General features: G+C 44.0%; 1 protein-coding gene across 2 annotated transcripts in view; it reads right to left on the reverse strand.

Annotated features, from left to right (window-relative positions):
- Positions 1 to 581: 581 nt before the first annotated feature.
- Positions 582 to 26,075, reverse strand: part of LBH (LBH regulator of Wnt signaling pathway) — a 217,913-nt gene continuing 192,419 nt past the window's right edge. Inside the window, exon 5 of one of the 2 annotated variants that reach the window (XM_075925343.1) lies at positions 582 to 3,919. In XM_075925343.1, coding sequence (XP_075781458.1) covers positions 3,635 to 3,919 — 285 coding nt within the window. In that variant the 3' untranslated portion in view covers positions 582 to 3,634. The remainder of the gene's footprint in view (positions 3,920 to 26,075) is intronic. The other variant, XM_075925342.1, reaches the window with a different exon arrangement.

The following is a 26,075-nucleotide window of genomic DNA, read 5'->3' on the forward strand; positions in this document are numbered from 1 at the left end:
GAAGTGTCTGAGATGTTTGTCCAATGTACATAGCAGACGGACACTTTCGGCACATGATAGCATAGATTATATTTCTGGATGCGCAGGAATATGTGTTCTTGATCTTATAACTCACTTGGTTAGGTCCAATAATGGTATCAGCAGAATGAATATGTGGACAAAGCTGGCAACGGGGTTTGTTGCAAGGGAAGGTACCAGGATTGGTATTAGTGTGGTATGTCCTGTGGTTGTTAACCACCTGCATTCTGCTACAAAGACCTTTTACATCTGCACTTGAAAGGTGTTAAAAAGCCTTACTAAAATCAAGATCTTCAGAGGGGTAGCCAAGTTAGTCTGTAACAGGAAAAACTTCAAAAACAACAAATAGTCTAGTAGCACTTTAAAGACTAACAAAACATGTAGATGGTATCATGAGCTTTCGTGGGCATAACCCACTTCTTCAGATGACAGGTCATCTGAAGAAGTGGGTTTTGTCCACGAAAGCTCATGATACCATCTACATATTTTGTTAGTCTTTAAAGTGCTACTAGACTATTTGTTGTTTTTTGAAGTTTTTCCTTTTAAAATCAAGATATTAGGGAAAACTTTCGAACTAGAAGGGTGGTTAAGCTTTGGAAGAGGCTTCCAAGGGAAGTTGTGGAATCTTCATCATTGTCCAACCTTTCCTTTAAAGCCTCCAAACACCTATCAGAGATAGTGCAGAAAATTGGTTTTATCTTCTGTGGAAGATAACGAGCCTTCACTCTGCGTTGTGTTTAAGCAACAAGTTGCCAGAGGCAGTTTATTCGAGCAATATTTCAAGGGAAGACAGCATAAGCGGATCTTCAAATACAAAACAATTAAAAACCAATATATATACCTTTCCGTTATATATAACATTAAACAATTACTTCCCTGCCCACTCCATTCCCATCGGACACTGTCTTATCTCCAAGGTTCTCACTGAGGTCAGCATTCCACTCTCATCTTGGAGAGCGAGACAGAGAGGCGAACGCAGCATCTCTTCTAGCTCTCGCGTTAGCAGGAGTCAGAGTGAACCAGACTCTTGCTCTGCTACTAACAAACCCTGAAATGGCCACCTAAATCCCCTCTCCCTTAGTCCTGCTTCCACCAACCCTTCTTTTGTGCTCTAGTCACAACTACTCTTTCAAATATCTGTATTCATTAAATATTGTATTTCTGTTTTAACATCGAGAGGATTGGCCTCACAGGTATGGAATGGTTGTAATGGTAATACATGATTAGTATGAACATGAAAACTATTTCCATTAGTATATCCTCTATAACAATAACATAATCCTACAATAAGCAAAAGCAATACAATCATTAATATCCCTGCAATAACTCTATAATGGGGTCGCTGCGTAGCCTTAGTTACATAACACGATACATCATAATCAGTACACAGGAGGGATGTTCTATAGACTGTGTGGAAAGCATGTGCCTCAGTTTGATAGGTATTTTGGAGAACATGAATTTGACCTTGTAATTCAGAGATTTTCTGGACCTCTGGTATGAGTGAAAGTAAATTCGGGAATCGGTCAGGTACTAGGGTAGTCCAATCGAGGGGTATTTGGAATCTAAGGGTTGTTCGTAGGACCTTGTCTGCGGGCCAATAAACGACATGATTTCCCATAACAGTGGTGAGATGAAAGTGCATGTCTTGTAAGGTGGTGGTGTTAACATGTACGCAGCTATCATTGGCCTAAAAGAGCAAATGTCCTGTTAGGGTGTATCCTTGTCCCATACTTTCCCAACAAATGCTGTTGCGCACAGTTACAACTTCCCCTGGTCTCAGCTTTCATATGCACTGAAGCTGTGGGGGTTCCAAAGGGCAAAGCGTCCATTGGTTTCCTATCCCTATCCAAATATCAGGTTTTATTCCAGGAGCACTGACTATGAAATGGCTGGGTGCACCAGGTGGTTTAATTTCCCAGATGTCTTGGTGAATCACCCAGTCCCACATGAATCCTCCCAAAGGACCCGGTAAGTTTCGGCATGTGGGGGCCCACACCCCTCCAACCGGCCTGTATGCTTGGAAGGAGCACTGTGAGTGCCTGCATCTCCACCCTGAAAATCTCCAAGTGTGTCTCCATGGCCACAGTTCTGACGGTATCCCTGAGGCATTTGCAAGGGCAGTGGGCCAGGTCGATGTTCAAGATCACTCCGGATGGCCATCAGCTGGTCATTCAGGAAATCTTGAATTTCTGAACAAGCCAGATCCCACTGCAATATCTTCTCTGCCTCAGCAATATCCAGTATCATCTTTGTCAGCAAGTCCTGGGTCATTGAGCTGAGGGCGGAGAGAACATGAAATTCACCAATTCCAGCCTGAACTTGGGTTAGCTGTGCTCCAGTAATAAGCCCAGTTGCTTCCTCTATCTGTCCCAGCCTTTCCTCATGTTGTTGGCCCCTGTATATGTTCCACACCGCTGCTGCACTATTGGCACCATCCCACAGACTGTCTGCCAAGTCCCTTTTCCTCCTAGTGGAAACCCATGCTTTCTGTTGTGCTAACTGAATGGCAGCTCCCTTAGAACAGTTAGGATACAAAGAGATAACCTGAAAGCTGGGCAAAGGCAGTGTAAATTTTACAGTTGCTAGTGTGGCATTAACTATGGTCCATCGATATCCTAACACATCATCTCTTTTAGACACAGATTCATACCACATCTGTTGATTAAAAACTCTAATATAATTTTGAGCAACACTAATATCAATAGCATAGGAAGGAGTATATTGCAAGATAGCACAGGTAAGATTATTAGTTAGGGGAATTATCTTAGTACAGGTAACATTTCCATTAGACTAACGCATTCTCTAAGTCTGCATTTGGCCATTTGCTAATTGGGTAACCAAATAACAATAGGGCCCCCTTCCCATCAACAAACTACAAACTCCGGGAATGGCCATCATGTCAACCCCATCAGAAAACCCCCTAACCTCAATGCTAGAATTTTGTGGCTCATGTTCATGTACAGTAATATCATAAACCCCTATCTCTACTGATCCATCTGACTTCCATTCAATTGTTCGCTCAAATGAAAAATTTAGAACCTTGAAAAATAAATTTTCCAGACAATACTTAGCTAAGTCACTCAGATGTGAAGGCCTTGGCCATTGGATTTCATCAGAATACATAGTATCATCAGTATTTGGGTATGTTACTGGAATGGCAGTGGAGGTGGAGGAGATAGTAAGGACGGTGGCATCAGGGTGTTTTTGGTATTCATCGTCTGAAAGCCAATTGGGGAGTGCAGTACATTCTGCTGGTATTTGCCCATGAGCACAGATCGCAGCTCCTGGAAGAAACCCACCAAACCACTTGACACCAGACTCCCAACTGTGGGTCTCACAAGTCCCTCCTTGCCAGTGTATAATGCTCCGCCTTTTCCACCCAGGCCAGTTCTTAATGAACTTTGTTGTTAAAAAGTTCTGGACTGTGGCAGTGTCAGGGGAGCGATTTTTTCTTCTTCTTTCTTCAAATAGTAGTAATTCAGCCTCATGCAGGGGACATGTTGCTAGCACATCACCCTGTAACATTTTGGTCCTTCTGGCATATACCAAAGGTATAGTAGTTCTGTTAGTGGGCAAGGGAGAGGTTACTAGCACTTCACCTTCCCCTCATTTTCTGCTATTCAGCAGGAGAAGGAATAGGACCAGAAAGAGGGACAAACCCATCAGTAGTCGAAGTCGAGTCATCTCGAGGTGGAGGGGTCCTTTTACAGTGAGAAGCATGGGTCCAGGTAGGCAGCCCTTGGCACTTCACAGCGGTGTTGGTACTTAGCAGGACCCGGTAAGGGCCTTTCCAGCGTGGGGCTAGAGCAGTCTTTCGCTGATGGACCTTTATGTAGACCCAGTCGCCGGGTTCCAACAGATGGCATGGTTGCTCAGGGTCTTTGGGTAACGCTTCTTTTACCTGTGAATAAAAAGACCTAACACACTTCATTAATGTCTGGCAATACTTAAGCATGATATCATCCATTAAATGAATGTCCATCTGAGCAAGGGTCAGTGGGGGTGCTGCTGGTAATCGCATTGGGCGCTCTGTCAGGATTTCATATGGGCTGAGTCCAGTTTTTCGATTTGGGCTGGCCCTCATGCTCATTAACGCCAATGGAAGGGCATCTGGCCACTTGAAGTTCGTGTCTGCACAAATCTTGGCCAGTTTGTTTTTCAAAATCCCATTCCGGCATTCCACTGTCCCAGCAGACTGCGGGTGATGGGGGCAGTGAAGGTTGTGCTGGATCTGTAAAGCTGTGCACAATTCTTTTACAATCTGTCCAATTCTTTTACAACCACGATCACTGTTAATACTAACAGGTATACCAAATCTTGGTATAAAATCCTTAAGTAAAAGTTTTACCACAGTCTTGGCATCTGCCTTTCTACAGGGGAAGGCTTCAATCCAGCTTGAAAAAACATCAACTAATACTAGTACATATTCATAATTACAGCATTTATACAATTGAATAAAATCGATTTGAATATTTACAAATGGTCCTCAAGGAGAGGGATGTGCTACCTGTTTTACCTTAACAGCCTTACCAACATTGTGCTGTTGACAAATCGTACACTGTTGGCAGTAGTGCTGGGCCACAGGAGAAAAATCTGGTGCAAACCAGTCTTGATTAACAGCATTAATCATCCCCCCTTTGTAATTATCCACAACAAACCCTGAAATGGCCACCCAAATCCCCTCTCCCTTAGTCCTGCTTCCACACTTCCCAGGTCTCTTCTGAGTCTATGTTTCTGTTATTCTGTTGTCTACTGCACCCTCTTCCCTCCGCCCCCATCCACCAAATAAGTTGTTCTGTCCAAGGAAATTAGGTTGGTTTGACATGCTGGCTATTCCTTATAACTCTATTATCCTGTAAGTGCTTACAATAGATTCTTTTATAATTTATCAGTATCTTTCCAGATAACAAAGTTAGGCTGAGTGGTCAATAATACCCCAGGTCTTCTTTGTGCCCCTTCTTTGTTCCTCTTTTTGTTTGCCCTTCTCCAGTCCTCTGGGATCTCATCCAGCTTCCATGAGTTCCTAACGATAGTTTCTAATAGTTCTGAAATTGTTTCCACGAGTTTCTGAAGTATCCTAGGATGAATTTAAAACAGGCCATGCTGACTTGAGTACATCTAACTTATCTAAACATTCTTTAACTTGTTATTTCATTTTGGTGACATGAGAGGATAAATAACATTGGTACTTGCGTTACCGAGAAATGAGTTTTTAAAGACTGTCTCACGGTCCCCATTTCTGCCTCCCCACTACTATCTTCCCTCATGAATAAGCTACATTCCATCTTTTCCACCTAATCTGGAAACAGTTTTCTTCACTAATGGAATCACCTGAATTTTATGATCATCCTATTAAAAACTAATATGTTTCTATAGTTTTTCACTGGGATCCTCAGACTTTTATGGGCTTTGGTTTAAGGCTGAAAAGAAAATGGAACCAGTCTGGTTTCCATGATCCTGCTTATGTGAGAAAAAGTTTTGGGAATTAATAACCTTTCCTTCTGTCCATACTTTCTTTAAATTAGTTCTCAGTTAAAATTGATGGGGACAAAGATTAATGAAGTACAATAGTGCTGTATTAGGGTTGAAAAAACCTACTACTATCAGGCTTGGATATTGCCATAAAATAGTCTGTCATGTGCAGAAGAAATATAAAAATCATCATGTAATGATTTCCACTGCCGTTAGTACTTTTTAAAAAAAGTTCTGGAGATGGTTATTCTTAACTTTCCCTGAAACTGGCAATACTTACAGATTTTAATGTACTGAACTTTGGTGTCTTTCTTTGTCCTGAGAATTAACCTTCATTTACTCCTTCTACCCATATATATTTGTTACAAAAATTAATACATCTAGTAAAATCCAAGCATCTTGATATAGTACATAGGGCCCTGGTATAGGAATCAAGAGGCTTGGGATCTACTGCTGACTATCAACATTTTGCTGAGAGAATGTGGGCAAGTTACATCACCTCTTTGGGCCTCAGCTTCTTCATCTCTAACACTGGGTTACTGACTGATACATCCCTTCCTTCATAAAACTGAGATCTACAGATGTCAATGCTTAAACAATTGTTTATGAGTAAGTGGACTTTCCAGGAATTTCAGCCAAAAAAAAAAAAAAGGTTTTAATTCCATCTCCCTTATTCTTGTGCAGGAATGCTGATTTTTTTTTAATGACAAAATCCCCATTAGAAGTCTCAGAATGCTTTCAGAGCTGATAAAAAATCCCTACACAACCACACGTCTTTCTTTCCCTGCCAGTCTTCTCTCCTCTTATATTCGCTCCTCCACACTGGCAACAAAGACAGCCTCTTCAGCCTCTCACACCCCCTTTCTAAATGGTAATGCCACTGCCCACCTCTTATAAATCCCTCTTCAAGACCTCTCTGCCAAGCAGCAGTGTTTTGTTGAATGTCAGTCAAGGCTAGTTTATTAGATCAGCAGCATCTGACGGAGCATGTGGGGGCCTCTTAGCAGTTCTGAACATTCTGATTGAGTGGCCTGCCCCTGAACTATGCTCCAGACCTGCCCTTTGGTAGCACCTCAGTCCCTATGTTTCTCAAGAGCCTGGGGCATGGCGAACAAGCAGTTCTGAAAATCCTGAGCGCCCAAACATCAGTGCCCAAACATCAGATCTGAGGAAGTGGGTCTGGCCCATGAAAGCTCATCATCTAATAAACCATCTTGTTAGTCTTTAAAGTGCTACATAGTCCTGTATTTTGTTTCGGCTACACCAGACTAACATGGCTACATTTCTATCACTATTCAAACATCAGCAGAGTCTCACCAGATAAGTGACTTGGTCTAAGATACACAGGGCCTGGTTTGCAAAGCACTCGGTGCCCCCCATCTCCCCGTCAAATCATGGGGATCTGTGGATGCTTGCCATTAACCAAGAGATGCTCAGTGCCTCACTGCTCAGAATCAGAGTGACAGTAGGTTAGTAGCAGAGATGGGAATGCATGAGCCTGAACACCATAAAATCTTACTGTGCTTTCAATAGCTTCAGAGGGGTAGCCAAGTTAGTCTGTAACTGGAAAAACTTAAAAAACGACAAATAGTCTAGCAGCACCTTAAAGACTAACAAAACATGTAACTGGTATCATGAGCTTCTGTGGGCACAACCCACTTCTTCAGATGACTGGAGTATTAAAAGTCCAGTCCCTTCAATATCTGTAACTTATTGCAGTGTTAAATGCAATGTCTATTTATTGGGTAAATAAGAGCGAGAGGATGACAAACTGTAGTATAAGAAGTGGTGGAGAGAAATAGCTAAGAAAAGAAGTGATATATACAGAATGACTTTAGAGGCACATATACTTTGGATTAAAATGCAAACAATAATCATTGATTACACAGGTAACTAATTACAAGTCTTCTGAGCAGGTTGGCATGTGCATGTATGGTAGATTTACACTGCCTATAAAAATCAGGAGCATTAAACATCCTGGGAATTATATTCATTTTTTATGTTAGGGAGGGATGAATGGGGACATTTATAATCCACAGCTAAGTATTATTTTTGGTGTTTGTTAGGCAGGGAAGGTATCAGCTCATCATGAGCTTGATTTGGAGTGACACTCGGTCAAAATGCTTAGCCCTTCTCAGGGTCAAGCCTGTGGGGTAATACAGATCTCTGCTCCTATCGCAGGGGTGCTCACTAAAACAGCAGCACTTCACCATGGTTAATCCCTGGCAGGCCGCCTCTGCAGATACCAGCGATCACAGCTCCTGCTAGCCACCGATCACCATTCCTAGCCAATGGGAGTGGCAGGAAGTGGCACGGACTGGGACACCACTTGCCATACCTTGCACTTGGCCAGGAACAGCAGTCCGCAGCCAACAGGAGCTGTGGTTGCCCATACCTGTGGATGTGCAGGTAAATACAGAGGTTGGGACCCACCAGGGACTAACCCTGGTGGACTAAATCCAGCCCATGGGCTGGTATTTGCCCACTCCTGTCCTACCGGTTATGAATTTCTCAAAATAGCTTGCCAAGTTACTTTGTTGCTTTAGGATCATGGCTGTAACATCTTAACAATTGTGGACTCTGAACACAAGGCTGTGAGCTAGGGTTTCTCACATACTAACCATGCTCTGCCACTGATCCATTGAGTATCTTTGGCCAAATAACTGCATGATTGTGTGTCTCCATTTTCTAATCTGTGAAATGGGGACACAACTATGTACGTATCTCATGGGAGGAGTGTCAGGATTAGTTGATGTTCATAATGTAGTCTGAAAATGTAAGGTATTATACATATCTTCTTAGAGGCCATATCCAAAGGTCTTGACCCAGCAAACTCCTGCTGAAATCAGGATTTTGCCCATAAATTGAGAGGAAAACAATTTGTTCAGAAAGGTTCAAAATAGCTTCTTGCCATGTCTATTATCCTAGGGATCCCAAATAAAATTCATACAGTTGGTATAGGAAATGCTTTATCCATCACATTGAAATGCCACTTCTGAGGTAGAATGTGGCAGATTTTTAACAATTTACAGCACTTTGTTACAGAAAATGAAGTAGAATGTCATACCTAATTGAAAAAGCAGGGAATGTAGGTAGGTGCCTAGATAGCTCTTTGCATTTACAAGTCAATTCTAAATAATTTAAAAACTATTAGTTTCCAATAATGTGAATTAGTGCAGCTGTTGCATTAGAAAGCAAAATGTTGACACAGAAATTATATATGCATTTGCAATGCTCCTACGGTTTCTGTGAAAATGGAAAGTACAATTTCTACAGCCAAAGACAACAGCGAGGGCAAGAAAAGAATGTTCAGTATTCAGCAAAAAGGAAGGATCCAACTGACTGGAAATGCACATATAATTCAAATGGCTTTGTTACAAAAATAGTAAGGTACTGGTTTCACCCCACAAATGTAAAGCTCTTCGGAGCTAAGGAAAGCTATAGATCTATTTAAAAATTAATGGCCTGAATCTAGGTTTAAGTTTCAATAAACACATAAATAGAGTATGGTGTTGAATGAGTGTTTATTATATACTGAAAATAATATTCCATTAGAACCTTTTTGGCATAGATTTAAACATGATCCAGAATTGCAACTTGTGCTAGCCCATGAGAAATTGTAAGTAAAACAGACCACAAATAAAAAATGAAAAGTTAATTCTGTAGCTTCACCATCCACACATGAGAAAAGCAAAAAATAGCATGGAAAGTATGGTGTATTAGAATGGTGCCCTTCGAAACACAGGGAAGGGGAGTTTTAACACTATCGCTATTGTGTGTTTAGGCGGGACAGTGTTACAGCTCATCATAGTGGTGAAACCTGAGAGCCTCAGACAGAGGACCATGCTAGCTGCAATGTCAAGGTGGTAGCCAAGATAAATTAATATATTTCCCCCTTGCTAGAGGTTTCCTTTCTCCATTATGTTAAATTCAATCTTTGGAGAAATTATTGACCTATTCATATGTGTTCATTTTTTTCATATATGTTCATTTTTTTAAAATTGTATCCTTTGGTATATATGGTTGTGACTATTTTCTTCCACTATTTGATCTGAGGAAGTGGGTCTGGCCCACGAAAGCTCATCATCTAATAAACCATCTTGTTAGTCTTTAAAGTGCTACATTGTCCTGCATTTTGCTTCAGCTACCCCAGACTAACACGGCTACATTTCTATCACTGACCTACTGAAGTGAGTGGAGTCTGAATTTCACTCCTTATTTTCACCTTCAAAGTCTCACATAATTCTGCCCCTGCACATTTTCCTTCAAACTATTTTTTGTCACTGCCTCTATCCCTGCCTTTGTCAAAGAAGGTCACAGGCACATCATTAAATTTTTATGTCTTTAGTTTTGTTACAATTGTAACCCTTCTGGTGGGTAGGCCTGGCAGTAACCAGGGCTGGGTTCAATATCTTGGGGTCCATCTCACATAGAACCGGCTCGAGCCCCCACCCAGTAATCTGGGAAATTCATGCACCCCTGGGCATCTCTGAGAGGCAATGCTTCCCCACTCACAAGCACTGAGTCTGAGTGTAGTAAAGAAACATTTAATGAAACAGAGAGAGAAGTCATACGGCATTAACTTGGGGAAAACACCACAAACAGAGTTCATAACCCAAACATGAGCCAAGCCCCCACCCCAGCCAAGAATTGCCCGAAGTCCAAAGAGTCCGACACCCCAAAAGTCTTTGTCCCTGGTCCGTGCCACCCAGAGTCCCAAAGTTCACCCGCAAGGTTTCACCTCCCAACCTGGGTTGAAATGGGGGTGGGGGATAGGGGGCACCTTATACAAAACTTCGCCACGCTCCACCAGCTGTCTCATCCCATGCCACTGGACGCTCCGCTGGGCACCTGCCGCCCATCCACGCCACGCCGCTGATGGCCGCTCCTCGTCTGCTGCCGCTCCACGCCATCCCACTGGTGGCCGCTCCCCACCTGCCACCGCTCCACGCCACGCCGCTGATGGCCGCTCCTCGCCTGCCGCCACTCCACACCACGCCGCTGGTCACCGCCACTTCACTGGCTGCAATAGGTCTGGCTCTCAGCCAAACCAGTGATTTCAGCTCTCAGTGATTTCAACTCTTTAGCCACCAGCTGGGCTACCAAATGAATCCAGCTTTCACTGGACTAGCAAAAGAAAAGACTCCTCAGGGAATCTGCTTTAGGTCCATCTGTAAAACAAAGGGGGAAAGGTGCAGGCTGGGCCAGTCTTATAGCTCATACCTGGCAGGTGTGAAGCAGATTGACTCAAGTCCTTTAACCCTTTCCCCGAGCTCAGTTCACTCAACTCTGGAAGGGGGGAGGCTTGTTCTTCCGAGACCTCTTACCATGATGGTGGTGTCTCTCCTGCAAGCACTGGTGGCATGTTTTACAGTTCCCACATTTAGGAGTAGCATGATTAGTTACCCCCACAACAGTCCCAAATTATATACACTTCTCCACATTCCATTCCAACACTGACCTTCCATCAGCCCTGGCTGAATGGGATTTACATAGCCACACCTCGGATTCTCTCCTGAGCAGTATTTACATGTCAACAGTTAACAGTTAATTACCTTGCAGAGCTCAACAACTGTAGTGGGCACACCCACCCCTCCTTTTAGCTGGCTGATAGCAAGCAGCAGTTCAGCCCCTGCTTACACAATAAATAATAAGGTACTGGCTTCACCCCACAAACATAAAGCTTAGGGCTACGTCTACACTGCAGGCTTCTTGCATAAAAACTGTTTTATGCAAGAGTTCTTGTGCAAAAGGTCTTCCTCAAGAGCACATCCACACTGCCATGTGCTTTTGTGGAAGAGATGTGCTTTTGCACAAGAGCGTCCATGGCAGTGTGGATGCTCTCTTGCGCAAGAAAGCTCTGATAGCCATTTTAGCCATAGGGCTTTCTTGCACAAGAAACTCCTGTTGCCTGTCCACACTGCCTTCCTGTGGAAGAGCTCTTTTGCAAGAGGGCTTACTCCTCATGGGGAGAGGAATAACTCTTGTGCAAGAAGCCCTGTTTTCCGACACTTAACTGTAAATTTACTTGCACAAGAACACGCGTGCAATGTAGACACTGCAACTTTTTGCACAAGAACAGCTATTCTTGCACAAGAAGCCTGCAGTGTAGACGTAGCCTTGATGTCTTTGGCAATGCAGTGACACTGATTCAAAACAGAATGGCCATGACCATCCTCACTGTGCTGGATGCCTCCACTAGTGTAATCTGGTAGAATTTTTCTGGTGCCAATAAGGAAGATGCATATCTCTGGAGACAGTATAAGATTGTTATTCACTAGACCATGCATAGGAACAAACAATAAAATCCATTGTTTGTTGTACAACAGATCAAGTCACTGAAACAGGTGGTATAATGAATATACCAGAGTCTGAGAGCAATATGAGTCTAGTGCTTCTGCTATCAGATTAGAAAGGCATCTGCCAGTATATATGTGAAAGGCAGTACAATACAATAACTGAACATTTATTTAACTCTGCCCTGCACACAAACATCTGTTAAGAGAATATGGCTTAATTCAGGAATGTTTATTTGATTTCATTGCTATTAGACTCTCAGCAAAGGCAATAAAATCCTGCACTGCCTTTTTAAAAATAGTACAAAGATTTTACTCTGCAGTCCTCTTTGGTCATTTTAAATCTGTCCTGCTCCTGTTTTAAATACTAAGAAATTCCATTTGTCATGAATCATAGGATTGAGAAGTGGAAAAGACCTATTAAGTTCTCCATACCATCTCCCAGGCAATGCCAGGCAATGCAGGATTGTTCCTACAGTACATACATATTTTTAATGTTTTGTCCAATCAGATTTGAAAGGCAAAATTACAAAAGGGCTTCAAACCCAGTCTTCAAACCTGCATGTACAAATGCACAGCAATTAGACTTCTTACTACTCCTTACACAAGGCGTACACAAGACAGAATGTACAAATGCAAGGGGACAGGACACACAACAATCTGCAGGTGCAAGTTTTGAGGCTGTTTGTTTAGTTTTTTATTATCCTGGGCCTTACATCAGTCCTTTTAGGAGAATATTCACTATTGATCACACCATTAGAAAATTATTGATGGTCTTATGGGAACAGCATAAAACCATTCCTATGATTCTCTAAGGGTGCATCTACACAGGACTCTTATCTTAAAATAAACTACATAATTTGTGCTATGCAAATTGCATAGCTTATTTCAATGTTATTTTGAAATAAGGCGCTATTCTGAAACATCCTTTATCCCTTGTGCAATAAGTAGTATAGGGACCTTGGAATAGTGAGCCCATTATATTTCGATATAATGGGCTTGCTCTTAAGACACAGAATACCTCTGGTACCCCAAACTAGCTCCACTGTGTAGACATAGCCTAAATTATTGGCTATAAGAATGAAGAAAAAAGTGTGAGAAGACAGTTAATTCGGTTGCTGAATAAATGGATCGACTCTAATGAAACAGTTACTTTACATTTCAAGGCTCAGGATCCCAAAGAGCTTTAAAAATGATGGGCCAAATTCTGATCTGAAGTAGAACCATTGAAATTAATGGGAATCATTCCAGGCTGATGCTACTGTAAATAAGATTGGAATCTGGCACTTTGTCACAGGAGTGAATTTGTTGTCATCACTCACATGCAGCTCTTCTGACATGAAACGTGGTAGCAGTTTAACATTAAAAGGTCAAGATATTGGCCAGTACTAGAATGGGTTATTTCTTCAGAAATGTTATAGAAGGAAAAGTGCAACCTTCTTCAGAATGTAGGTAGTTACCTAGCTACCAATAGAGCTCTACCTTTCTCAGCTTGAGACATATGGCTGTATATCACCCTGAGATAGCAGAGAGATCAAAAGTCACAAACATCCTCTTTGATACCCGAGAGCCTGAATTTCAGAAAGATAAGGGAACAGCTGAGTCAATAGATAGTTGTTGTGCATTACAAGTGAAACAGTTACTAATATCGCAGGTCAGGTACTTCCAGAAAAGTCATATAATGAAAGTGGCAGATCATAGAGACTGGATCCTGTCAAAGGACCAGAAAAACTAATTTGAAACTAAGACATAAAAACATTAGCAAGAGATGCAGAAAACAATCACAGATACAGCAAGTTCATTAAGTTCAAGGGCTGGAGAGCCCCAGATAGAAGTATATAGGTGACTGGATTGTTATTGCCCAAGATCTATGACCTAGGTAAGGGCCTGAGAGGATAGTGAGAAAATGCAATTGAATTATTATAATCCCTTGAGGATACAGCACCATAACAGGAAGAGACGGGACAATGAAGTTGTTATTGCAGAAATTGTTTCTCAAAGTTACAGCCAGAAAAATAATAATGCTTTGCATTTGCATGGTGAATTTGGCCCAGGGATCTAAAAACACTTTCAAAAGGTGGGTAAATGTTATAGCATTATTTGACAGATGGGGAAATCTGAGGAATGGAGGGTTTAGGAGACTTTCCCAAGGTCATACAGTGAGTCAATAGTAGAACAGGGAACTGAACCCATGGGCTCCGGACCCCTCTAACTATTAGGCCACACTGCTTCCCAAATGTGCAAGTCTGTTGGATATAGGAAATTGGCATGTTAGCCAAAAGGTCAGAAACAAATAAGAGCGATTTCAAATTGATATGAGGTGGTTGGTAATGGACAGAAAAGCACATTAGTTTCCCAGGGTTTTATTACCTTTGCATGATGCACGTAAAGGTAGCCTATCCAAGTTTCCAGATATTATACTAATAAGAAAGACAAAGTACAACAAAGGACAAAGCAATCAAGCAATAATAATACAAAAGAAAAAAGGCATTTTGTTTAGTCATCTGAGCACATGCAGTGTGATTCACTGAATAACAAGCTACCGGAGGAAAAAGCAAGATAGTAAACATGTAAAGCCATGTCATGCAAAGGCAGTAAAGTGAGATAAAATAAGGACTTAGGAAAGAGAGATAGAAGCAAAGGCCACCAGTAGAATATAACCAGTTTACAACTACCTCAGAACTTCACTACTGAATTAATACCAGTCATAAGGGGGTTATTATCAGAAAACTTCTATCCATAAAGAACAGATCTGTGGCCACTAGCTTCTTTCACATAGCAATCCAACACCTATGCAGTGGTAACAGCTTTTGGTCACTACTGACATGTATTGGTCTAAGGTCAGCATCCCATATGCAACCATCTGAGCCATCCATTGCCCACGGAGAGAAATTAAAGGATGCTCAGAACTCAACAGCAGGCAACCTCCCCTACTTCCCTCTCCCTCCCAATGTCTCCTGCCCACTGAAAACAGCTGTTTCCTTTTGTGCAGGAGACTTCAAGAGAGAGGGGGAGGAGTGGTGACAGGGCACACACACGCTGGGGAGGTGATGGAAAGAGGCAGGAAAGAAGTGGGTGGGGATGGGGGTTTGGGGTGTAATGGGGGTGGGACTTGGGGGAGGGGTTAAGCACCCCTCAGTTAGAGGGGAAGCCAATGCCTATGGTCTGTCATTATCTCTGTGTAGACAGAGAGCTTCATCATTTGCCTTCAACTGATTCCATATCTTTTGCATGAGGGTGTGAATAACTACTCTCTCAGGCATTCTCACCTATCATACCTACTGTGTGCAGGGTAGGGACGCTAGAACAATTTGTGTAGTGGGGGTGCGGAGAGCCTTTGAACAAAACTGTAAGCCCTGTATATATAATGGAAACCACTTCCAGCTAGAAGGTGTAGAAATGTCCTCCACAGCCCTAGTTCCCACACTTACATTCAGCGTGAATGTAAAACCATTTTATCCATGGAACCCCAAATTCAGGGGTCGATGTTGTCTGTGTATCAGGCGATAACTAACAATGAGTCAAAATGTCAGATCCAAATCATCTTAACCGTTTGGATCCTGATGTGAAGCTGATAACAGAGAAAACATTCTGTATCTCTTCTTGGCACTAAGTAGGTTTAGGTGATAATGCTGATCCTGACCGATATGGGAATCATTAGTTAGTAATTGTTTATTTTATTTTTCTATTTCCATGTTTTATTCCAGGATCTCAAAGTGTTTAATAAGCACGAATGATTTCAATGTCATAATGTTGCAGCAAGATGAGTATTGTCCCTATATATGGATGGGTAAACCGAGGCACAGAGTGCTTACAGCCTACATTGTCAAAAGGCTTCATTAATTTAGGATGCCCAGCTTGAGACACCTAGATATTTGGTGGTGCTTACAACCTGCTAACCACCTGCAGCTCCAGATGTTATCTGCAAAGAAAACACTATAACCAGGCAAAGTGTAACATTCTTATTAATTTAGTTATTTACTTACTTATCAAAGGAGCTGTAGGAGTGACTTCAGTAGCAACTGCAGGTACTTAACACTTCTTAAAATCAGGTCCTTGTAACCTCAAGATGGACACTGATCAAAATGGAGTCCAGGGAAAGACCTAACTGATTGGCCTGTGGTCACAATACCTAACTGATTGGCCTGTGGACCCAACAACCCTTGCCAACTTGTCACCAGTATGGGTGCAGCAGTCCCCACCAGGTATAGCCACTCTCTGAAGAGTATTTCTTGGATCAGGAAAACAGTACACTGAAAACACGAAGAGCATATTTCCAAATCACTCTTCTGTATCTCAGTTTTTGAAGGGCCTTTGAAGCAGCCTCTCTGTGGGATTGGAGGGGAGCAATGATAAGACTAAAAAAGCTCCATCCATCTTCCCCCTCCCCCCATTTTAAGTCTGTGGCTTTTCTGGAAAAGCTATAAATGCAGCTGCTAGGAAGAATTGGTCCCTGGTTGTACAAAAATCTATCTTTGTTTGGTCAATGTCAATCTGACATCCTGAGCTGCTTTGAAAGCAGCTCTGCTTTAGCTCATCTGAGACAGGATCCTGTGTCCTGACTGAGGGAGACAGCACCAGCCAAGTGAGGTGCTGGGGGACTTTACAACTGCACATTGACTTCAGAAAAGGCATGTGGCTTTTTAAACATACTGCATTCTAAAGCAAAGCCAGCAGAGATGACATGCTGTGAGCAATAAACAATAAGCTTTGTCAGCACATCCAGAGGAAATGAGAATTCCCAAAGTGTGAATGATGAAATTTTAGCCAACATGGAGGGTTTGGACTGCATTATGGTAAGAGGCATATGTCTATTAGTGTGCTGAAGGGAAGGGCTGTTTTAATCTCTTCTAGTGCATTTTATTTTAACCTATTCCCCTATTAAAAGAGGCAAGCAATATTCTGCTCTCAATTACACACAGAGTTACCTCTAGATTTATAGTGGGGTAATAGACCTAAATCTTGGCTCCCTTGTCTCTTCAGCATCTCTCACCTTGAATATTGTATGTCACTAATGGATCTTCCCCACTGGAATTAATTCTTGTGAGAGGCACATATAAGCCTGAACCTGTCTAAACTGTGAAGCTCATTCCTCTCGCTTTCTCTAATTCACCATTTGCACTAATGGTGAGCCCTGTGTTCCTGGGCTTTTCTGAGTTTAATCTAAAGTCTAGTGAAGACTATGGGACTCTTGCTATAGACTTCAGTGAGCTTTGGATCAGACTCCTAGGCTAGGGCTTTCATTTTCTCCATCTCTGTCGTTTTGGGACAACACTGCAGAGAATATTGATTTTTCCCCTTATTTTGTGGAATATTAAGTGGGCCCAGTCCAAACCATGTGAAGTGTGTCCAGCAGCTGCAGGCATAGACACTGTATAAATACAAATAATCAATAATACAGGCAGTCCCCGGGTTACGTACAAGATAGGGACTGTAGGTTTGTTCTTAAGTTGAATTTGTATGTAAGTCGGAACTGGCGTCAGCCGCTGCTGAAACTGATCAGTTTCAACCGTGGCTGAATCTGGATGCCAGTTCTGACTTACATACAGATTCAACTTAAGAAACCCAGGCGCCCCAAGTCAGCTGCTGCTGAAACTGATCAGCGGCTGATTCCAGGAAGCCTGGGGCAGAGCAACTGTGCCTCGGGCTTCCTGTAGTCAGCTGCTGGTCAGTTTCAGCAGCGGCTGACTTGGGGACGCCTGGGGCAGAGCAGCTGGGGTGCTGCTGGGTTGCTCCAGTAGCGCGGCTCCTTGGCGCTACTGGAGCAACCCAGCAGCACCCCAGCTGCTCTGCCCCAGGCGTCCTGATTCAGCCGCTGCTGAAACTGACCAGCAGTGGCTGAATCAGGACGCCTAGGGCAGAGCAGCTGGGGTGCTGCCGGGTTGGTCCGGAGCGGCGCTGCGGGACCAACCCAGCAGCCCCCAGCTGCTCTACCCCAGGGGTAGGCAAGAAAAGCCTGATCTGCTGGGGGGGGGGCACTAGCTGCACCCCCCACCCCAGCAGACAAGAAAGACGGGGGTGGCGGGACGCCCAAGTCCTCCACGGCTTTGCTCCATCTCCCTGATCTGCTGACCTGGGAGACGCGGAGCAAAGCCTCAGAGCACGCGGGCAGCGGGACAGTCCAGGCGCGCCGCGGCTGTCCCACTGCTGGCGTGCTCCGAGGCTTTGCTCCCCATTTCCCTGGTCTGCTGTCCAGACCAGGGAGACGGGGAGCAAAGCCGCGGAGCACGCCCGCAGCGGGACAGCCCAGCGGGAGGCTTTGCTCTCCGTCTCCCTGGTCTGCTGGGGGGGTCCAGAAAAGCTGCTGGACCCCCACTCCCCAGAGCAGACCAGGGACACCGGAGCAAAGCCGCCACCTGGGCGGCTTTGCTCGTTTGCCCGGGAGCAAAGCCGCTGCCTAGGCGGCTTTGCTCCTGGGCAAACGAGCAAAGCCACCCAGGTGGCGGCTTTGCTCTGGTGTCCCTGGTCTGCTGGGGGGGTCCAGCAGCTTTGCTGGTCCCCCCCAGCAGACCAGGGAGACCGGGAGAAGCTTTTCTCGCCCCGGAGGACACGAGATCAAACTAGCTACAGGCATAAAGGGAAACAAGAAGACCTTTTATAAATACTTTAAAAGCAAGAGGAAGACCAAGGACAGGGTAGGCCCACTGCTTAGTGAGGAGGGAGAAGCAGTAACAGGAAACTTGGAAATGGCAGAGATGCTCAATGACTTCTTTGTTTCGGTCTTCACCAAGAAGTCTGGAGGTGTGCCTAACGTAGTGAATACAAGCAGAGAGAGGGTAAGTTTAGAAGATAGGATACACAAAGAACAAGTTAAAAATCACTTAGGAAAGTTAGATGTCAGCAAGTCACCAGGTCCTGATGAAATGCATCCCAGGATACTCAAGGAGCTGATAGAGGAGGTATCTGAGCCTTTAGCTATGATCTTTGAAAAATCATGGCAGACAGAGGAGATTCCAGAAGACTGGAAAAGGGCAAATATTGTGCCCATCTATAAAAAGGGGAATAAGAACAACCCAGGAAACTACAGACCGGTCAGTTTAACATCTGTCCCAGGGAAGATAATGGAGCAGGTAATTAAGGAAATCATATGCAAACACTTGGAAGGTAATAAAGTGATAGGGAATAGTCAGCATGGGTTTGTGAAGAACAAGTCATGCCAAACTAATCTGATAGCTTTCTTTGATAAGATAACGAGCCTTGTGGATAAGGGAGAAGCGGTGGATGTCATATACCTAGACTTTAGTAAGGCATTTGATACGGTCTCTCATGATATTCTTATTGATAAACTAGGCAAATATAACTTAGATAGGGCCACGATAAGGTGGGTGCATAATTGGCTGGATAACCGTAGTCAGAGAGTTGTTGTTAACGGTTCTAAATCCTGCTGGAAAGGGATAACAAGTGGAGTTCCTCAAGGGTCTGTTTTGGGACCCGTACTGTTCAATATCTTCATCAATGATGTAGATATTGGGATAGAGAGTATGCTTATTAAGTTTGCAGATGATACCAAACTGGGTGGGGTTGCAACTTCTTTGGAGGATAGGGACATAATTCAAAATGACCTTAGCAAGTTAGAGAAATGGTCAGAGGTAAACAGGATGAGGTTTAATAAAGAGAAATGCAAAGTGCTCCACATAGGAAGGAACAATCAGTTCCATACATACAAGATGGGAAGCGACTGTCTAGGAAGGAGCATGGCGGAAAGGGATCTACGGGTCATAGTGGACCACAAGTTGAATATGAGTCAACAGTGTGATGCTGTTGCAAAAAAAGCAAATATGATTCTAGGTTGTATCAGCAGGTGTGTTGTAAGCAAAACTCGTGAAGTCATTCTGCCGCTCTACTCTGCACTAGTTAGGCCTCAGCTGGAGTACTGTGTCCAGTTCTGGGCGCCACATTTCAAGAAAGATGTGGAGAAATTGGAAAGGGTACAGAGAAGAGCGACAAGAATGATTAAAGGTTTAGAGAACATGACCTATGAAGCCAGGCTTCATGAACTGGGCTTGTTTAGTTTGGAAAAAAGAAGATTAAGGGGGGACATGATAGCGGTTTTCAAATATCTAAAAGGGTGTCACAAGGAGGAAGGAGAAAATTTGTTCCTCTTGGTTTCTGAGGACAGGACAAGGAGTAATGGGCTTAAAGTGCAGCAGGGGAGGTTTAGATTGGACATTAGGAAAAAATTCCTAACTGTCAGGGTGGTCAAATATTGGAATAAATTGCCAAGGGAGGTGGTGGAATCTCCCTCTCTGGAGATATTTAAGAACAGGTTAGATAGACATCTGTCAGGGATGGTGTAGACGGAGCTTGGTCCTGCCTTGAGGGCGGGGGGCTGGACTCAATGACCTCTCGAGGTCCCTTCCAGTCCTATTATTCTATGATTTTATGTAAGTGCGGATCGGATGTAAGTCGGATCCGCGTAAGTCGGGGACTGCCTGTAATAACAAATCAATGAAATTCCCTTTCTATGGGCTCCAAGCATACTGAATAACCTAGATATCCATCTTTGTGTGCACATGAAATTCTACTTATTAACTTTTTTTCCTGATCCAAAATATGAAATATGTGTAACTTTGATCATGCTCTCCAGTAAAATGCAGCCATTCATCCTCGTTCTGTTTTAAGAAAAAGGCTTTCAATTCCATTATGCAGTGAATATATATACACCAGTATTCTGCTAAAGCTAACATGTTCCTCTGGCGTTTCAGGCATGTTTTTGTCATAAATTTATTTTACATGTGCCCAAGAAGAATAACATCTTGTTGCATCATGTAAGAAAATACCATATTTCTTCCCTGTTTCTCATTTCCAATCGGTAAAAGAAGGAACTGAACAAAGACAAAAGGCCTGTCGTTACATAGAAGAATTCAACCCACAAAGCAATTACATGCAGGAGTCTCATCTTAAAAGGCCAAGGTCAAATCATTTTCATTTTTTCCCCTTTTAACCATACCTGTTTATTATATTTCCTTTTTCAAAGCATGACAATATTTTCCATTTCCTCCACAAATTGCTTTTGTCTTTTTCGCCTTTTGGCAATTTATTTTTGGATGGAGATTAAAATTAGCATTGCCGTTTCACTGAATGAAAGCAGCATCTTCAATTTCTGTAACAGTTTTGTCTACAGCATCAACTTGTCCGTGCTATGATGTGCCCTAAAAGTACACAACAGTAAAGGGCCAAAGACTTCCCCTTGCCCTACCGGTGCTGCAGGTCTGGGCTGCTTGCTGTGTCACACAGTGATATTTATTACAAGGATATTGAATTATTAAAGGAGTATTCTAAATCTTCAGTAAGAGAGCACTACTCTTGCATTTCTTGCTCCCTCCCCCATCTCCTTCTCCCATGTTTGAAAGAAGCAAGCCCCTTGACTGCTCTTATCACACCCACCACTCTAATAGTGGAACATAGCTGCAGAGAGTTGATGGTACAGAGAGGGCCTTTTGCAATTCCCAACAAGAAGTCCGATTGCGCCTATAAAACCCAAGAATTGTATTCCATATTCTTGAGCACCTTCTACTGGCACCTTCTCTGTCAACTGTTATGTACAGAGACTCTGAAAACCCAAGTCTGAACCTCCATATTATCTGATTTTCTTCCTTGTACCTCAGCATGAGATCCATGCTGCAGATGGCATGTAACTCATGCTGGGGGACAAAAAACGGAGTTCAGATAATGCGGAGGTATGGCTAACAGAGAAGAGCCAGGACTGTGAGGAAGAGGAAGACGAACCCCCTGCTGCAGGGGAGGCCACCCTGCTGCTGAAGGCCTGCTATGGCAGTGCAAGAAACCCTTCTCCATTCTGCCTTAAGTGCCGGAGCTAGGAGTGCTGCACCCCTGGCTGGAAATGGTTTCCACTGTATAGCGAGCTTACAGTTTGGGTCAATGGTCCTAGCACCCCCACTATAAAATCTGCTCCAGCACCCTTGAGCCCCAGTCATGCTGCCACAGAAATGAGAGTGGGTCTGTGACAGCAGAGCTCTCCCTGTGCTGTTGCTGGCCTGGTGACACCCTATCCCAGCAGGTACAAGGTACAGGGGAGGCTGTCATTTCAGCAGTGCGTTCTCTGCTCTGCCCCTCCAGGATCACAGCCTCACCACTGCAGGAAAGAAGCTGAGAACCTAGAAGGCAGAGCAGGGATGACCCCTGCCCCCCTGAGAATACAGTGCAGGCTGCATCCCTCTTCAGCCTTGCTGTTAGAAGCTGAGCAAGGCAAAGCAGAGAGAGATCCCTAGTCAGGGCTGTGAGGAGAAAAAGGATGAACCTGTAGCAAAGCCGCCCCATGCTGAATGGCTCCTGCCATCTCATGTGTTCATACAAAATCCACATCAATTGCCTCCCCCCATGCTATTCCAATAACTGCAGGTATATTGTAGAGACAGAGCACTCTCATAATAATGTGGAGATATACCTATCTCATAGAACTGGAAGGTCATTGAGTCCAGTCCTCTGCCCTCACAGCAGGACCAAGTACCATCCCTGACAGATCTGCCCCAGATCCCAAAATGGCTGCCTCAAGGATTGAACTCACAACCTTGGGTTTAGCAAGCCAATGCTCAAACCACCAAACTAGCTCTCCCCCCATAATGATATCCCACCTATTAGACCATTCCCCTCATGAGCACCTCCCATTTTACACTGTCACCACTTCTAGCTCCATGCCACTCCTCTCTTGACCCATTCTCATCTTCTGAAGCAACTTGGTCAGGCTGGGAACTGTGAGGCGGGTAAGGTGGGGACAGGGAAAGAGGCAGAAGAGGCAAGTCCCAACCTGCTCCACTTAGCAACCATAAATACTCCTACCTCAGCACATGGCTCTTAGCAGAAGCTGATAAAACCTAGGAAACTAGTCAGCTGCAAGCACTGGAACTCTTCTGACAGGTGGTTAATGGCATCAAAAAGGACCAGGTTCAAAATATCTCCAGTCACCTCCTGACAGCTAAACTCAAGCCTCTACCCAGAAACCTAGGACCATTAAGAACACACCCCAGGTGCCATTACCAGGCAGGACTTCCCTACTTGCAAGCATCCCAGCTGTGTCATCTGAAGAAGTAGGTTGTTCCTACGAACACTCATGATACCTTCTACATGTTGGCTACGTCTAGACTGGCATGATTTTCCGCAAATGCTTCTAACAGAAAAGTTTTTCCGTTAAAAGCATTTGCGGAAAAGAGTGTCTAGATTGGCATGGACGCTTTTCTGCAAAAGCACTTTTTGCGGAAAAGCATCCATGCCAATCTAGACACGGTTTTGCGCAAGAAAGCCCCGATTGCCATTTTCGCCATTGGGGCTTTTTTGAGCAAAACAGTTTTTAGCTGTCTACACTGGCCCTCTTGCACAAAAACATTTCCAGAAAAGGGCTTTTGCCCGAACAGGAACGTCAAAGCATTTGCACAAGAAGCACTGATTTCGGACAGTAGAACATCAGTGCTTTTGCGCAAAATCAAGTGGCCAGTGTAGGAAGCTGGCAAGTTTTTGCGCAAAAGCAACTGCTTTTGCAGAAAAACTTGCCAGTCTAGACGCAGCTGTTTTGTTAGTCTTTAAGGTGCTACTCGACTATTTGTTGTTTTTTAAGTTTTAACAGAAACCATTATTAGTGAACAGGGCATAGTATCAGAAGTTTGGGAAACAAAGCAACAGAATATCTGTGCACATAGAGAGTAAAATACCTCCCCTTTCGATAACTTCAGCCACAACCCATTTAACTGCCTTCTCAGCTATCAAGGAGAACATCCCTTTCACCACCTCACCCATACCCTGGTCCCCATATGCAGGGCCCTACTACATTCAAGGTCCTTTTTGGTCAATTTCATGGTCATAGGATTTTTAAAATGGTAAATTTAATGATTTCAGCTATTTAAATCTGAAATGTCACGGTATTTGTAATTGTAGGGATCCTGACTCAAAAAGGAGTTACAGGGGATTCACATGGTTATTGTATGGGGGTTGCAGTTCTCTTACTCTTACTTCTATGCTGGCTGCAGAGCTCAGCAGCTGGAGAGTGGTGGCTGCTGGCTGGAATCCCACCTCTGAAGGCAGAGTCACTGTCAGCAGCAGAGCAGAAGTAAGGCTGGTGTGGTATGATATGCCACATAGCTCTGAAGTCAACACAGAAGTAAGGCTGGACAATACCATGACCCCCTGAAATAGCCCCATGTTCTGCCTGCAACTCCCTTTTGGGCCAGGACCTTCAATTTGACATGCACTGATCTCCCCCTTGACATCTGTATGGTGTAAGGTAAAAGCACACAGAAGATCAGATTTCATACAGGGGAGACCAGGTTTCATGGTCTGGGATGAATTTTTCATGGCCATGAATTTGGTAGGGCCCTACCCATATGACAATGTGCTATCAGCTGCAGCCTGATCATTGTGGTTGCTACACAATGAAGAAGTCTGCGACCTCAGCTGTGAGCAAACACTTTCTGTTGGGGGATTATGAGCACCAGCCTGGTCATTATGGGGCTATCAGTAGAAAAAATAGGCAGCAAGGGGGGCTGCAGGGAAAACTCAGAAGGTGAGTTGTCTTGAACAGGGAGGCTGTATGGAAACCGCCTGCTATAAGAATCCCAAATGTGTAAGAAGTACAGAGGAACAAAAGCAGGCTTGTATGCGTGTGTGTGCACGTGTGTGTGAAAAGGGTGTGAAAGCACCCCTCAAGATTCCCCATGTAAGCATGCTCCAGCCGGCCAGGGGAAGGTAGGAGCAGCATGCTGCCCGAGCCTCCCTCCCCCATGCTCTGACCAGCTAGGGGAAGACTGGGGCTAATTTCCCCTCTTATTTGGGGGACCATGATGGGTGCATTCACACCCCTGTGGTCCACATTTACAAGAAAAGGCACCCCCACAGAAGTTCCTGCATATGGGCCTGAAAAGATACACCTGGTGAAAGACAAACAGCCTATGTATGAGTGTAATGCCACAGATCAGGGCTAGGCAGCCTGGCACACCAAGCAGTACAGTCTACTGCTATTTTGGATCAGCAAGTAGCAGTACTCAAGAGATCCTGCAGTCCCAAGGGAGCTACTCACCTGGACCAGCGTTCCCTGTAAGCTGTGTGGCTGTTCAGTTACTCAGGAGACAGTCAAATGCCGCCCAGCTGATTAGCAGAGCTCCCACAACTAGGTTTTTTTGTTTCTACTGGTGGTGCACATGACACAGTGCGCATAAACATTATTCCACACATGAATGGAAAAACCTGCACATGGATGGAAAAGATTAGAGGGAACACTGACCTGGACCTGCCTGCCGGCACTACCACAGAGCCCACTTTATTGCTGCAGCTCTATGAGGGGCCTGTTGTGTAAGCAGGATATCACCAGAGTCCACTGAGTATAATGCCTCGGAGTTGGTAGGCTAAAGGGCAATCCCAGTTCATGGTCAAGTTCATGCCAGAGGCAAGCATGCCAGGCAATCCAGTCAAACGGAAGGTACAGCCAGGTGTGGTCAAGGCGAGGTGGCCAACTCGGGCAATAAGGCCAGAGCAGCAAGGATGGATGCAGAATGTCAGAGGAGCAACTAGCTGGCAATGGCTTGTAACTCAGACAAGGCCACAACAGTTCATGGATAATCATCAGCTAATCAGGATGTGGATTTCAGAACCCTAGAAGCTGGCCTACCCACGTTTGTAAATTCCCTGATAATCCAATGAGTCCATGTGGCACAAAAGCCAGAGCTACTCCCCAAAAACCTGTGAATTGGGTTTTAAGAGTGGGTCCTGCTGCTTGGCTCTGTAGCTATCTTCTGCTTCACCTTTCACATCAAAGTTGTCGATCTCCATTGTATCTTCCCATGGCGTTGTCTGTACTCTGTCTCATAATGAAACCCTCAGCTTGCATTACCTCCTGCAGCAAAGCCCCCACCAAAGGGAGCCAAGAGCACTTAGATCACTAACTTCTCAGAAATAAGCTCTTTGTCACAATAAATAACCCCCTCTTTGGGGGAGCCCCTGAAATTCTAGTTCATGTTTGAGTTATGCTGGTTCTCCAAGTTTCACCAGAGGAATTGTGTATAGGCAGTCAATGCAAATGAAGCTCTGTATGACAGCACTTTCTCCTTTCCAGTAAGAGGGGTGGTAAAGAGTTTTTTCCTGTCTGGAGCCTCTGGTTATAGGGTTTACAGAAAAATAGTTTGTATTTAATTCCAAAATCTCTCTCTATATTTTATAGTGCCTCTCTCTGAGTCCATTTGTTCAAGAACTCCTCCTCCTTTTCATATTTGTTCATTTTTTTAATTGTATCCTTTGGTATATATGGTTGTGACTACTTTCTTCCACTATTTGATCTGAGGAAGT

This window comes from Pelodiscus sinensis, chromosome 3 (assembly GCF_049634645.1).
Source record: "Pelodiscus sinensis isolate JC-2024 chromosome 3, ASM4963464v1, whole genome shotgun sequence".
Classification (NCBI taxonomy): Eukaryota; Metazoa; Chordata; order Testudines; family Trionychidae; genus Pelodiscus; species Pelodiscus sinensis.